At 38.3% G+C, this 14,149-nt stretch overlaps 1 protein-coding gene across 1 annotated transcript in view; it reads left to right on the forward strand.

The window, feature by feature from the left end:
* The window catches only part of sez6b (seizure related 6 homolog b), a 311,266-nt gene extending 302,167 nt beyond the window's left edge, over positions 1-9,099 (forward strand). The window contains exons 14-18 of the mRNA XM_051958150.1: positions 1,368-1,403; positions 2,997-3,105; positions 4,215-4,314; positions 5,334-5,342; positions 6,178-9,099. Of these exons, the coding sequence (XP_051814110.1) occupies positions 1,368-1,403; positions 2,997-3,105; positions 4,215-4,314; positions 5,334-5,342; positions 6,178-6,207 (284 nt within the window). The 3' untranslated portion in view covers positions 6,208-9,099. The remainder of the gene's footprint in view (positions 1-1,367; positions 1,404-2,996; positions 3,106-4,214; positions 4,315-5,333; positions 5,343-6,177) is intronic.
* Positions 9,100-14,149: the final 5,050 nt, after the last annotated feature.

Consider the following 14,149-nt stretch of genomic DNA (forward strand, 5'->3'; position numbering starts at 1 on the left):
ACAGCGTCATTAGTTACTTGTTAAGGAAGTAGGGGAGCACTGGAAGAGAAAAAGCCCATCACATGAAAATAGTTCCAAACATTGAAGTTTCAGGTACCAATTTTAGAGAATTTTATCTTTATTACCTCCGCCAGGAGGTTATGTAATCACCGGAGTTTGTTTGTCTGTCTGTCTGTCTGTCTGTCTGTCTGTCTGTCTGTGTGTGTGTGTGTGTGTGTGTGTGTGTGTGTGTGTGTGTGTGTGTGTGTGTGTGTGTGTGTGTGTGTGTGTGTGTGTGTGTGAGAGTGTGTGTGTCTGTCTGTCTGTTAACAGCATAACTCAAAAAGTCATGGACGGATTTTCACCAAATCTTTACAGGATGTCTGGAAGAGCACGAGTAAGAATCGATTACATTTTGGAGGTGATCCGAATCACCGTCTGGATCCAGGAATTTTTTGAAGGTCGAAGGACAATTGAGAGATGGCCGCCAGGCCATCTCTCAATTGGACTTTTTGAGTTATGCTGTTAACAGACAAACAGACACACACACACACACACACACACACACACACACAGACGGACAGACAGACAAACGGCATGGCGGAGGTATGCGCTCTCCGAGTGCTTTTCTAGTCTATCTAATAGGTTGCACCACAGAATTCCTAACCTTTAGTGGATGCACCCCCAGTTCTGATTATTCATATTGCTATAGATGTGAACGCTCAGGTTTCTCATTGTGAGTGTATAGTAGAGTCTTGATTTTTCAGCCACACCTACAAAGAGTGTTTGGATCAGGTATTCAGATGATCAGCGATTAAGTCCTCCTCTTTTATTGAACCTTTGTCTGTAGTTTGTTCTATTATCATCACACATTGACAGAATTTTTAGCATTTCAATCATAAATGAACTAACAATGCCTCGCCTATGGGTTAATGTTTTGCCCTGAGACACTCTGCAGCTTATGTCCTGAAGTGTTTTAGAAGGTGGTCACCTCAGTGACGAAAAGGTTTACTTTTCCTGTATTAGTCTATATGCATTTAGCAATAGTAGTTGTTAATAACATTAATCACTATTATTCCCTAACTCTCACATTGACATAGTTTTGGACAAGCCTCTATATTACAGAAGCAGAATAGAATTCCTGAAATTCAGATATAGCTTTTGTTTTTTGTGTTCCACCCCATGATTTTAAATGGCCCCATCTGGCCAACCATATGAAAAATGTATGGAGACACACTGCAATATAAAACACTCAAAGTGGTTGTAAATGAGCTTGAATGGTCAATGAATGGTCATTGAATGTTTTCTTGCTTTCTTGTTTGCTACCTTTTTGCTTTATCCAGTCTATCCCCTATATCTAACACGTCTTCTCTATGTATTCTCCTCAGCCCGCTCAGCAGAGCATGATGGGCACAGATTAGATGGTAAGTTTTGCCAAGTTGATTATAACGGCACACTCTGAGTCTCCAAGGGCACAGGAGATTTTAAAGGATGTTTTGTGCTGCTGATATTTCCCATGTTGCTGCTGAAAGAAAAACTTCCACACTGTGTCTCGTGAATGTCAAGTGAAAAGCCACTCCAAGAAGTACCCTAAACTTATTATGCCCATTTCAAATAGACCTGAGGGTCATGTAAAAACATAATATCAAAATCCATATATTACCAGTCCCACCTGCTAATTCAAAGGTATTTCTTTATTTCTCCTAAATTCTAATGAGTAGAGCAAAATTGAAGACATCAAAATTATGAAACAATGCATGGAATTGTGTAATTAGCATCTACACTGTGTCCACTGTTTGTTTTAATGATCACATTGTACATTTTTAATGGTTTATCCAGCCTCATGAAGTTGTCACCTAAGCCCAGTTTTGAGCCCTGGTCATGTTGGTAAACAGCAGTCTTTTTCAGCTACTGTATTAATCCATATTATGGCAGGAATCACTCACCTAAGCAAAGAGAAAATAGACTAAAAAGGTCAGATACTTCTTTTTAGAACATTGAAAGTTTCTTCAAATGTAGTGGATGGCAGCGATGAATCTCGCTCTCATGAGGCCTTAGGAAAGGAAAGGTCTCTGTGCTGTGGGGAAACAAAATTTCCTTCAATAAAGCAGGACAAAACTGAGATAATTGTTTTTGGCAACAAAGAGAAAAGCACTGTTGTTATTAAATACCTTTAGTCACTATCCCTAGAAGCCAAAGGCCAAGTCCAAAACCTTGGATCTGACCTTCAGTAGTCAGATCAAGTCAATCACCAAAGCATCCTTCTGTCAGCTTCAGAACACATCCAGTTAAAGGATTCATGTCCACAAAAGACCAGGAGAAGCTTGTTCATGCTTTCATTTCCAGAAGACTCGAGCACTCTAACAGCCTTCTGACTGGACTCCCCCAAAGGAACATCAAACAGCTGCTGCTCACCTGCTGACCAGAACAAAGAGATCAGAACACATCGGTCCAGTTCTGAAGTCTTTACACTGACTCCCAGTCAGACATAGAATAGATTTTAAAGTTCTGCTCCTGGTCTATAAGTCACTGAATGGTTTAAGTCCAGAATGCATGAATGAAGTGTTAATAGAATATAAACCCAGTGGGGCTCTGAGATGTATGGACTCAGGTGAGGTTAGAGCCCAGAGTTCAAACCAAACATGGCGAAGCAGCATTTAGCTGTTATGCTGGACACAAATGGAACAAGCTACCAAGGAACTGAGGTCAGCACCAAACGTTCATATTTACGAATCCAGGCTAAAAACTTTCCTTTTTCATGTGCTCATAGCTCATAAATCACTGACACTTTAATCTTTTATCAGCACTGTTTGTTCTGCTCATCAAAGTGCCTTGCCTTGCTGCAGAGAGCCTCAGGAATCACCAATTAACAGACCTTAGATGAGAGCTCACATCAACGCTTCCCAGAGTTCAAGCTGCAGATACATCTTAATGTCCGCTGCTGGTGGAGACTGTGTAAATTCATTGTGGAAAGAAGAAATTCATTGTATCTAACAGCCAGCTTTTTTCTTTCATAGTATCTACAGCTCACCTAAGGATGGAGGGAGTCCAAGTAGCATTTGCTACCTTCATCCCTGTCATCCTCCTCCTCATCGTCATCATTGGGATCTACCTCTACTTCTCAACGTACGTTCAAACCTCCAGTGGCATAACAGGGGAAAAATCTTGACATTTTGTAGATGTATTGTTTATTTGTTATCTTTCTTCCTGCTGGGGCCTCTTGCCAGGTCATCACTGTAAATGAGAAATTGTTCTCAACTGATCTTACCTGGTAAAATAAAGAATAAAATAATAATCATTTTAAAAATAACACCTACTTTTTAATTATTGATATAATACTATCAAGCATAATTTTCTCAACTATCTTAGCAAAACTTGATTTCTTTATAATACAGTTCAGTTGTGTTTATTTTCTGAAGTAACAAAACAATAACTCACTTTATACATGAATGGATAAAAAAAATCATCTGACACATTAACCTGCACTAAGAAATATTCATTTAAAAAAAAACATTTTTATGACAGCTACAAATAATTGTAAAACTACTGTTTGTATGTTTGTTGTTGTTGATACTACACTCTGACAAAGGTTCAAAGCAATGCAGTTTTATTGTACAGCTTCATAGTGCTTCATCGAAGTGCTGGATTGCCAAAATAATAGTGTCCATAAATTGGTGCATGCATTAGAGGGTTACAGCAGGTGCAGATATCCCTTGGTGAAAAAATAACTTAGATTTAGCAGTGTAATAGCACAGCCTCTCCAGAAAAACAGCAGGCTTTAAATGTATTCAATAAATAGAAACCATGTTTTGCAGAATGTCTCTTGAGAGTTTTGCACTGTGCATGTGATCTTTTAATAACAGCATTATTGTCTGATGTCTTGGACAAAAGAGGGGGTTTGAACTGCTTCCATCTGAAAGAGATGAACTTAACGAGAGGCAAATATAACTACATTTAGCTTACAGGACTGACTGCAGAGATAGCTGTCACTGGATTAGGATCAAGGATTTCAGTACACAATGGTGACAAACAGAAGATCAAAGTAAGGCCCAACTAGAACATGCAACATGGAGTACAAAGAGCAATGAATGTGGAGTCCACAAATCCTTTCACTACATAAATGCTGGTTTCATTATTTCACAGTGGCAGTGACTTAAAACCATCCTACATGGTACTCTAAAAGTGTTTTCTGCACATCATTTTCAAGAATGTGTGCTTTCTGTGTCTGTGCTCAGGGCTGAGAGGAAGCCACAGCAACTCTCCCTGTCCTCCAGTTTACCATATGAAAACATCACTGGAGAATCTACGTTTGATAGCTCTATTTATGAGACAACGGTGAGTCAACATGCAGTGCTTTAGTTAACTTCTTTTCCTAGGAATTATTGTACACAAGCTTTGACTTCCAGCCACAGAAGCAGATATTCTGTAACACAGTTTTTTATCATTTCAACTGATGACTGAACTTGGTTTATGCTGATCCAAGTCATAGAAAGCTCCTTCACTGTTAGTTACCTGATATTGTATATGGGAAACATGACTGGCCCACTTACTTATGGTACCAGAGGTGCTCAAAATGACTCCTTCCACTTTGCAAAGCTATTGATTTTGCACAAACCAGTTGGGCCTAGAGCTTACAGAGGCACCTGGACAGAGTAGGTGATAGCCAGGGAGCAACACACCTCAAGTGCTTCAGATGGTTTTGTTACATATTTTCATGAAAACTGGGGCTGGAAAACTGCGATTACATGAAAATGTCTTACTGGTGAAAATTAATGTATCAAATAACATATTCTTATGTAATCACATAGTTTTCTGACACTGATTACATGCAAATACGTTATTTGATACATGTATTTTCATCACTAAAGTACAAAAAGCTCTTCTGCCCAGTGGAAATTCTCCCAATTGTTCAAGATTTGGTGTCAGACCATTACTGTATGTGGTCCAAAAGCCAGAGAAACAAAAGGAGGCAATGACTCATTAGATGAATAAAATCCTCTAAAGTCTTTTGTGACAATAATTTTGGTCTTTAAAATATCAGTTTTCTCTCAGTATTTAATACTTTGGAAGCAGCTAGATGCTGTGGGCATTAAGTTTTCAAACTGAACATTCACCATCAAACCTTTTCAGTCAAGTTGAGAAAACATTTGGATCTTTGGAAATTTGGATCATGACTTCCATCAGGTGGTGATTCCTCATAGCAACCATTGAGCAGAAGCAACACCTTTGTGTCTGTGATTAAGAAATAGGAAATATGGCTGTTTGATAAGGTGCAACAACATATCAAGTGATGACATTCTTTCTTTGTCCTGAGTTGTGCTTTTTCTTTATCTTCCATGCTGGCAATCCTGAAGAACAATGAGGTGAGTTACTACTGTCATAAATGCCTGGATGCTACATAGTTAATACTTTGCAAATATCATTAAGTGTTGTGGTCTTTAAAAAGACATCTGATGACACTATATTTGTCTCATGTGTAAACCACCACTCAGTCTGTGGTATGTGGGTATCAATGCCATCAAGGTCTGAAAACAATTTAAAATACATAAGTGAACCACACGTGTGCCTTGGCTGTCATGAACACACACAGTGTATTTTTTTTCAGTCGGTCCCACTCTGCTGCCTCAAATATCGTCTAGATCGCCAAATTGGATTTGACTAATCCACGGCTGAAAATAGTGCACCATTTTCTCCTGTTTAAATAGCATTTGTTAAAAACCAGTGCCCAGCTATTTTTAAGCCCTTTCACTAAAATGAGCCTATATACTGTCTTTCTGTACCATTTTTCAAGAAAAGAATCAGTGGAACGATTCAGAAAAGACATAATCAGGAACAGTGCAAAATTGTTAAAAAAAATCAACCAGCTACACATTATTGCATGAGTGATAAAAACCTAATAACCTGTACAATTCAATCTTAATACTTTACTTCGCTTACATAACATTTTCATTGACTTTACTTACAACAGCATGTTTTAATATAGTGGTATTATTTTTAGTCAAGTAAAGGACAGGAATACTACCACCACAGCAAAATTGTGGAATAACACTTGTTTTATCACCATTGTATCATTTCTTGTACACTAGGATTTCCTGTTTCTATGACCTATGGCATTGGTGTTCATGATATGCTGCTATTTTGTGCCAGAAAACATTTGGCAACTGCTTCTGTAACCGAACCTGTTCATTCTCTTCACAGGAAACGAGAGAATACGAGGTTTCAATCTGAAGTCGCCCGTGTATGTGTGCATGCATGTGTGTGTGTGCGTGCATATGTGTGTGTGTGTGTGTGTGTGTGTGTGTGTGTGTGTGTGTGTGTGTGTGTGTGTGTGTGTGTGTGTGTGTGTGTGTGTGTGTGTGTGTGTCACTCCTTTGGTGACTCCCTCAACACCCTCACAATGTTCTCTGTACACTGAATATGAATGAGCCTCCCTTTATTTACCCAACAGAGGACACATCAGCACCCCTGGAACACCTGGGCCAACTGGATTATTTTTCTAGCTCTTCAACAGTAAAGGTCCAGCAGCATCAACTTGTACAGTTTTTAATCCTGTGCTCACATCCTGAGAACTTTCAGAGGTAACACCATCTGAGAAAGCTGAAGGAATCAATGCAAAGCTAGTGCCATTATGAGCATAAAACCGCAGATTTTATGTTGTGTTATGTACATTATACACTATGTCTTCTGCCACTATCAGAAGAATAATGCTTATGGGATGTATAAGATCTTAGAAATAAACGTCATAGACACAGCAGTATTAACTTTTATCAAAGTATGCCCAAAACTGCTTTGAACTGATGAACCTTATGAGAAAAAAATCAGAATGTGCCTTAATGTAAAAGGCCCTTGAAGAAATAACTTCATAAAATATGTTCAGATTGACCATTCCCTTGTCTCTATATTCAGTATAGAGGTGAAGTCAGAGTATTGCTAACCTAGCTTAGCATAAAGACTGGAGGCAGGAGGAAACAGCAAGCTTGTCATAAGCCCAAATACACCAACCGATAGCTTTGAAGCTCAATATGATGTACCTGTTAGTTCACAGTCAAACACAAAACCATGAAAGCAGAATTTTGCAGTTGTATGGATATAATATTTTCTTGACACATAATACTTCATCGGTTTGCCAAGTATGGACATTGAAGATTGTTTTATTGTGACATGGTGAAAAAAGCTGGACCTAGCAAAGTCTCTAACACTGTAGGAACACGCTGTGCTACTTCACACCAAAGCAACAGTAGCTTACTAGAAGCACCACCGAGTCCATACAGGAGCTAACATTAGCTACATTGTGCTAACAGGGCTGTACAAAAATTAAACTGTTGGGAATATTTCATAACAGCATCCTGTGAAGGTCTTGTTAGTGTAACTCCTGAACATCAAACACCGGAGAACTACCTGTCTAGACACAAATCCCTGCTTGTGCTTTCCAGAGGAAAATTTTACTGCTCAAAGCTTGCTCGTCGGAGTCAAAGGTGTGATTCTCATTACAGCCCAATTCTATTTTAAATAAATAAATAAAATGTGTTTGTTTGTTTGTATTTTCTCTGAAAACTTACAAATTCAGAAGGAGAAATGGGTGAGACACTAGGACAGTGATTAGCAACAGGAGTCATACTTAACTCCATTTATTTCTCAAATGAGCTACATTTGAGCTCTATGTGAGATTTCTGTGGTACACATCATATGTTATATAATATATAGTATGAGTCCTGTTGCTACTTGTCCTCCTTTTGCCTCACCTAGTCCTCCTAGTGAATTTGTGAGTTTTGGGAGGGGGAGAAACATATTATCCATCCATCCATCCATCATCTCGTACATCACTCAGTCCTCAGTAGGGTCATGGGGGGGGGCTGGAGCCTATCCCAGCTGACTTAGGGTGAAGACAGGGGACACCTGGACAGGTAACAGTCTATCACAGGGCCACAAATAGAGACAAACAATCACACTCACATTCACACTTACAGACAATTTAGAGTAACCAATTAACCTCAGCATATTTTTGGACTGTGGGAGGAAGTCGGAGTACCCGGAGAAAACCCACAAATGCACAGGGAGAACATGGAAACTCCATGCAGAAAGATCCCGGGAAGGCTGGGACCTGGGGATCTTCTAGCTGCAAGGCGAAAGTGCTAACCACCAATCCACTGTGCAGCTGACAAATTTTATTTATGGGAAATAAAATGAGGCTGAAATGAGAATCACAACTTTTCCTCCTGAGCTATAAGGAGCAAATTTTGAGCAGTAAAAATGTTCTCTGGGTTTACACAAACGACTGTGATGTTTTGAATAGGAGTCAGTTCTAATGATTTGTTGGATCATAATTGGAAATGTACTTTTAGGTATTACCCCACTGGTTTAATTGCCTACCAACTGTATGACTGGTGGATTTAAATATTTGCAAAGATGGACAACACATCACAACTTCATCCCGCTGTATAAAAGTGGAGCCATAATATCTCAGATACAGTTGCTGTTATCCTTCCACTTGGAATAGAGCCAGGCTAGCTTCCCTCTGCTTCCAGTCATATGCAAACCCAAGCTGATCCAATCCTGTCTTTGCACTTTATGCACAGACATGAAACTGGAAGTATTTCTTCATATAGTAATGGTAGCAGATACACTTATGTTACATATCATATACTCAATAAATCCCAACACAGCATCCACTTTCGATGGAAATTATTGAAGTTTGAATTAACTTTAAGAAAGATGACACTGATTCCACATGTTCATATATGATTTACAGAAATAAAGACAGAAGTTTTGATTTCTTATTGGTCAATCATCATCAGTTTAGCCTCACAAATTCAGTTTGAACACTTATAGTGACATTGCAATGCGACATTACAGCACATTAAACTTTATAAAGCTATAGGAAAGTGCACACTGGGCAGGCTGTTGTTCTTATTACCATTACCTGTTTGGAGATAGTGTCGAAATTTATACCATTGCTGTCATTCTAAAATACAGTATATATTGTCCTATGATAATATGTCTCCATGCAAGCTGGTGTGATGACAATGATAATAATCAACCTATTTTTGAATCATTGTACATAAAGTACTGATTATCCTACTTCACAAACATCTTCAATAAAAGCTATTGTTCAGAAAAACAGTGATGTGTGCTGTGAGTGAATGGTTTGTATGCTTCAGTGAATTAAGTATAAACCACTTGATTTTGCTTGTATTTATCATTATTCTATTAATCAGAATATGGACGATAAGAATAAGAACACCAATGCAAATCAGACTCAGAATTTAAAATACAGAGGGGAAATTGTTTCAAAGCAGCTTCTGCCTGCTGTGTATCCAGAAAATGTGTTCATTAACAACACATTACACTTTCTACTATTGCACCAACATGCTTTGATAGTAATGGCAAGAACAGCACGCATGTTGGTGTCTTTATTGAAGTTAATGAAATGCACTGCATGACTCATACATCATGAATAACCTTATGCATGAGCCACAGTGATGAAGATACAAAAGACAACTTTGAAACGTACAGCAAAAGAGCACATTGTCAATATTTAAACCCCCCACCACACACACACACCCTAAAAAAAAAGGAAAAAAAATCAGATTTCTAGGGAGCTCATGTTCTGCTGAGAGGAGCCAGGCTCACCTGGACCCCCTGTAGTTGTTTCTGGTAGGTATATGAGATTGGATGATTATTAAATGTTTGAATATTTTATATGTATCTTATAGCATTCACTGTTTGGTGGCTGTGAACATTGCGTCTGTCTTTGTACCAATACTGTTTGTTATAGTGGATGAAATTGATCCATGCTGGACCTCTCAAACTGCTTAAGAAAAACATGCACATGCAGTTATCTAAAATAATTGAAGGTATACAGAATAGCCTAAGTGCATTAACTTGAATTTAAAACAATGGAACCACTTAAGCACCGGGTGTTGGTCTTAGACCCCCTTTTAATCTGTGCATTTTTTGTAACAGGTTCTAGACACAGGATATGTCATATAGAAACACGGTACAACTGTGTGCTCTGGAGGTTTGCCTAGCTGTCTAGATTAAAAAACACCCACAAAGATTAAACATCCTGTGTAAATAATTAAAAGAAGTCATCCTTTTCACTGTGCTTGTGATGAATGTAGTCATACTTAGAGTAAATATTTTCATTGTGTTAGAACTGAATGTGGAGTGATCACTGTTTTCTAGTTGTTCACACACTCTGTCTCAACAAAATGAATCAGGAACAGTACATAATTATGAAAATGTGAAAATAGTCATCTTAAATGTGATAGTGAGGCTGTGTAATGATGTGAACATGACTTGAACACACAGTAATATATCTGCTGTTCAACTTGATGCGTTGTGTGTGTAAGAGCAGCAGTATGTCTCTCTTTGATGGATCTCTGAAAACAGTGAAAAACTGAGTGTCCAGGCTCTGTAAACCTGTAGCACAACACACACCTTCTGGATTCATGACTGGGATTTTAACCGGAATTCTCGTGCAAGTCTGAGTACTGATGTGCAGGTAAGTAGCCTCATTTCTTGACTAACTAAGCATGGGTGGGAGCAGGACATGACTTTACCAGCCTTGCCTCCTTCCAGGTTTGAATCATGTCCACACCTCAGATATTCTCCTGTAAATTCAGACACTTTAACCCCCTATATCCAACATTATGCTTCCTGTTTTGTGTAAAAGTTGACCTCTCATTACACAACACTATAAAATGTGATACTTTTCAAAATACTTTGCTGGAAAATAAAAACATTTTTATTTATGTTGAAGTTTATAGTGATTATGTGAAATCAGATACCCGTCCACCCCTGTCTTCCCAAATATAAAGGACTGATAAACATCCTAACCTCTTCTTCTAATAATGAATAAATATCAGCATTTTTTTCCTTTTGTTAATAATAAACAATAAATGTATTGAGGGTGTTTTATTTCCTGTGTTAAAATGTAGGAAACCTCATTGATCCATAGCCTTACAGGTCTCCATCATGTGAGAACTGTGGGTTAAGAAAGGATGATCTGTGTCCAATTTTTTTAGGTTCTCCATTAGATATGGCTGAAAATGTGCAAAATATGTTTTGCTTTAAATGATAATTTATTCTTAATTTCCATATAAAGCACTTAATCGCTCATTCCTATCACTCACATCATTTCTTGGTTAGCAATTCTTAAAACGACTTCTATACCTTCTCCCTCAATGAACATTTACTGTGTACAAATGTGCAAATATTGTAATGTAAAGTTTAAATTATAAACTTATAAATATATAGATATGTCCTACATCACTGAAAGATTTTTGGCAGTGTTGGTGCTGTATGTTGCCTGCTGGACCTGGACTGCTTTGCAAAGTAGTTGTGAATTATGATGGAGGTCTACACCTCCAACTCAGATTTTAGGTGAGTAAAAAAACAACAACAAACAAACACAAAACAATCTTTCAGCTAAAGCAAACAACAGTTTCCATGTGCCAAACTTTGAACATTCTTTGAAGCTTAAACATCCAAAAGAAGAAACAACCAAAACACATTTTTTAAGGGGAGTCGACTTCAATCAACAGCACACTACACTATACAGACTCTGTGGTCAGTTCCTTCAAAGCTCATAGTGAAACTGGACTGACATTGGCCTCCTCATTCATAAAGCTGTCTTAAATTAAGTCTACGTGTCAATGTGATTGATTTTCAACAGCACTTTTAAGATCAGGGCTGCACAGTGGTATAGTAGTTAGCATTGTTGTCTTGCAGCTAGAAGATCCCCAGTTCGCCTTTCCAGGATCTTTCTGCATGGAGTTTCCATGTTCTCCCTGTGCATATGTGGGTTTTCTCCAGGTTCTCCAGCTTCCTCCCACAGTCCAAAAACATGCTGAGGCTAAATGGTAATTCTAAATTGTCTGTAGGTGTGAATGTGAGTGTGATTGTTTGTCTCTATATGTAGTCCTGTGATAGACTGTTACCTGTCCAGGTGTCCCCTGCCTTCATCCTAAGTCAGTTGGGATAGACTCCAGCCCCCCGCGACCCTGATGAGGATTAAGTGGTGTATAGATAATAGATGGATTTCTATGATCAACATGTAAACAAAATAAACCTGCTGGGGCTTGGTTGGACACAAGAATGTGAAGATTAATAACAATGGAAGTTCAAAAAATGTGAACTTCAAGTAAAACCAACATTACATATATGAATGTGCCCATGTTTATTGCTCTTTGCACACATTAGCTTGAGCAAACTTCTAAATGTTAGGATCCATTTGGTCATACTCCTGAAACTCAATGGAGCAGTGCCTCCCTCTGCTGGCAAGGGATACAAATTACCCATCATCCATCAGGCAGGCAAGGATCACTTCAGCCAGCTGGCTTTTAATCTTTTACCTTTTACTTTGGTCTCTGAGGTAGGAATAAATTGATGCAGCCCACAAGGAACTGAATGCTTGTTTACTAATTATCTGAAGGATTCAATATTAAGACTGAAGTATAAACATCATTTTATTGTTCATTGTTCCTGTTGAAATGTTTGTCTATATATGTAGCCCTGTGACAGACTGGCAACCTGTCCAGGGTGTCCCCTGCCTTTGCCCGAGTCAGCTGAGATAAGCTCCAGCACCCCCCACGACCCTAGTGAGAATAAAGGCAGTGTATAGAGAATGAATGAATGCATATTCCTGTTGAGGGTTGCACAGTAACATAGTGATTAGCACTTTTTCCTTGCAGCAAGAAGATCCCCGGTTCAAATCCAAGCCTGGGTCTGGGATCTTTCTGCATGGAGTTTGCCTGTTCTCCCTGTGCATATGTGGGTTTTCTCCATGTTCTCCGGCTTCCTCCCACAGTCCAAAAATATGCTGAGGTTAATTGGTTATTCTAAATTGTCCGTAGGTGTGAATGTGAGTGTGATTGTTTGTCTGTATATGTAGCCCTGTGACAGACTGGCGACCTGTTCAGGGTGTCCCCTGCCTTCACCCGAGTCAGCTGGGATAGGCTCCAGCACCCCCCCCCCCCCCCCCCCGACCCTAGTGAGGATAAACTCTGCAGACAGACTATATATATATATATATATATATATATAATTGGCACCCCGTGTTGAAAACCTTAAAATAAATTCCATTATTATTGCAGAAGCATACTCTCACACTGAAAATTGTTGAAAAATGTATTATAAGGGAAGATTAGGTGCAGTTTTGTTGGCAAAAGGGCGTTGTACAAAGTATTAACATCAGGGGTGCTAATAATTGTGGCACACATCTGATGTAAAAGAATTATTTCTTAATGTGTGATTTTTTTCCCCCCACTGAATAAATTTAAAGGTTGGATTTTCCTCTTTCTTTCATTGTGGTCCTATATTATTTAGAAAAAAAAATGAATTCATTAGAAGCTAAAGAACACATCTTAACCAGGGGTTCCAATAATTATGGAGGGTGCTGCATACATCAGCTGTGCCCAGGTAACAGCTGTGTCCACTTTCAATATCAATGCACCTGTTAGCAGTTTGAGTGAAATCTCAGCAGTGCTTTATTCTGTTTTCATATCCACAGCCACAATTACAATCATAATCAAAGAAAATTATGAAGAATAAACTTCCACTAAAAAATTAAAAAGAAAAAAGTATGAAACAAACCACTAAAAACGGACAAAAAAAAAAACAAAATTAGTAGTAATTTAAGTAAATCATAGATCACGGAAAGCTCATTCATTCACTACTTAAGTCAGTGAATTGCATATCAAAATTGATTGAGTTCTTGTGGAAATCCTCTATACATCTACGAGTAAACTCCCAGATTTCACTATGTCAAAACCAGAGAGTTCTCAGTTTTGGTACATTTTTTAAAATACTTTTTGTAACCTTTATTGAACTGAATGAAACATGTTATAAGGACGTTACCCACCTGTAGCACTATAAAATACCAAAGAACAATAGTACTACACCTCAGTTATCTAGGCCTATACCCAAACATACTGCAGTGTGAGGCCATTTTTTAAAATTATTATTATGATAATTGTTATCATTCTTATTAGTAGTAGCAGTTAACTGGAGAAAAGGGAGCTCTCCAATCTCGTTATACACTGTATAATGACAATAAAGCACATTCTATTCTATTCTGTTCTATTAATTTATGGCTAAGGAGGCACTACCTTTCATGGATGTCATTACGCTGGCTTTACTTTACTATATAAGGTGCGTATGCTATAAA

Source organism: Acanthochromis polyacanthus, chromosome 13, assembly GCF_021347895.1.
Source record: "Acanthochromis polyacanthus isolate Apoly-LR-REF ecotype Palm Island chromosome 13, KAUST_Apoly_ChrSc, whole genome shotgun sequence".
Taxonomy (NCBI): domain Eukaryota; kingdom Metazoa; phylum Chordata; class Actinopteri; family Pomacentridae; genus Acanthochromis; species Acanthochromis polyacanthus.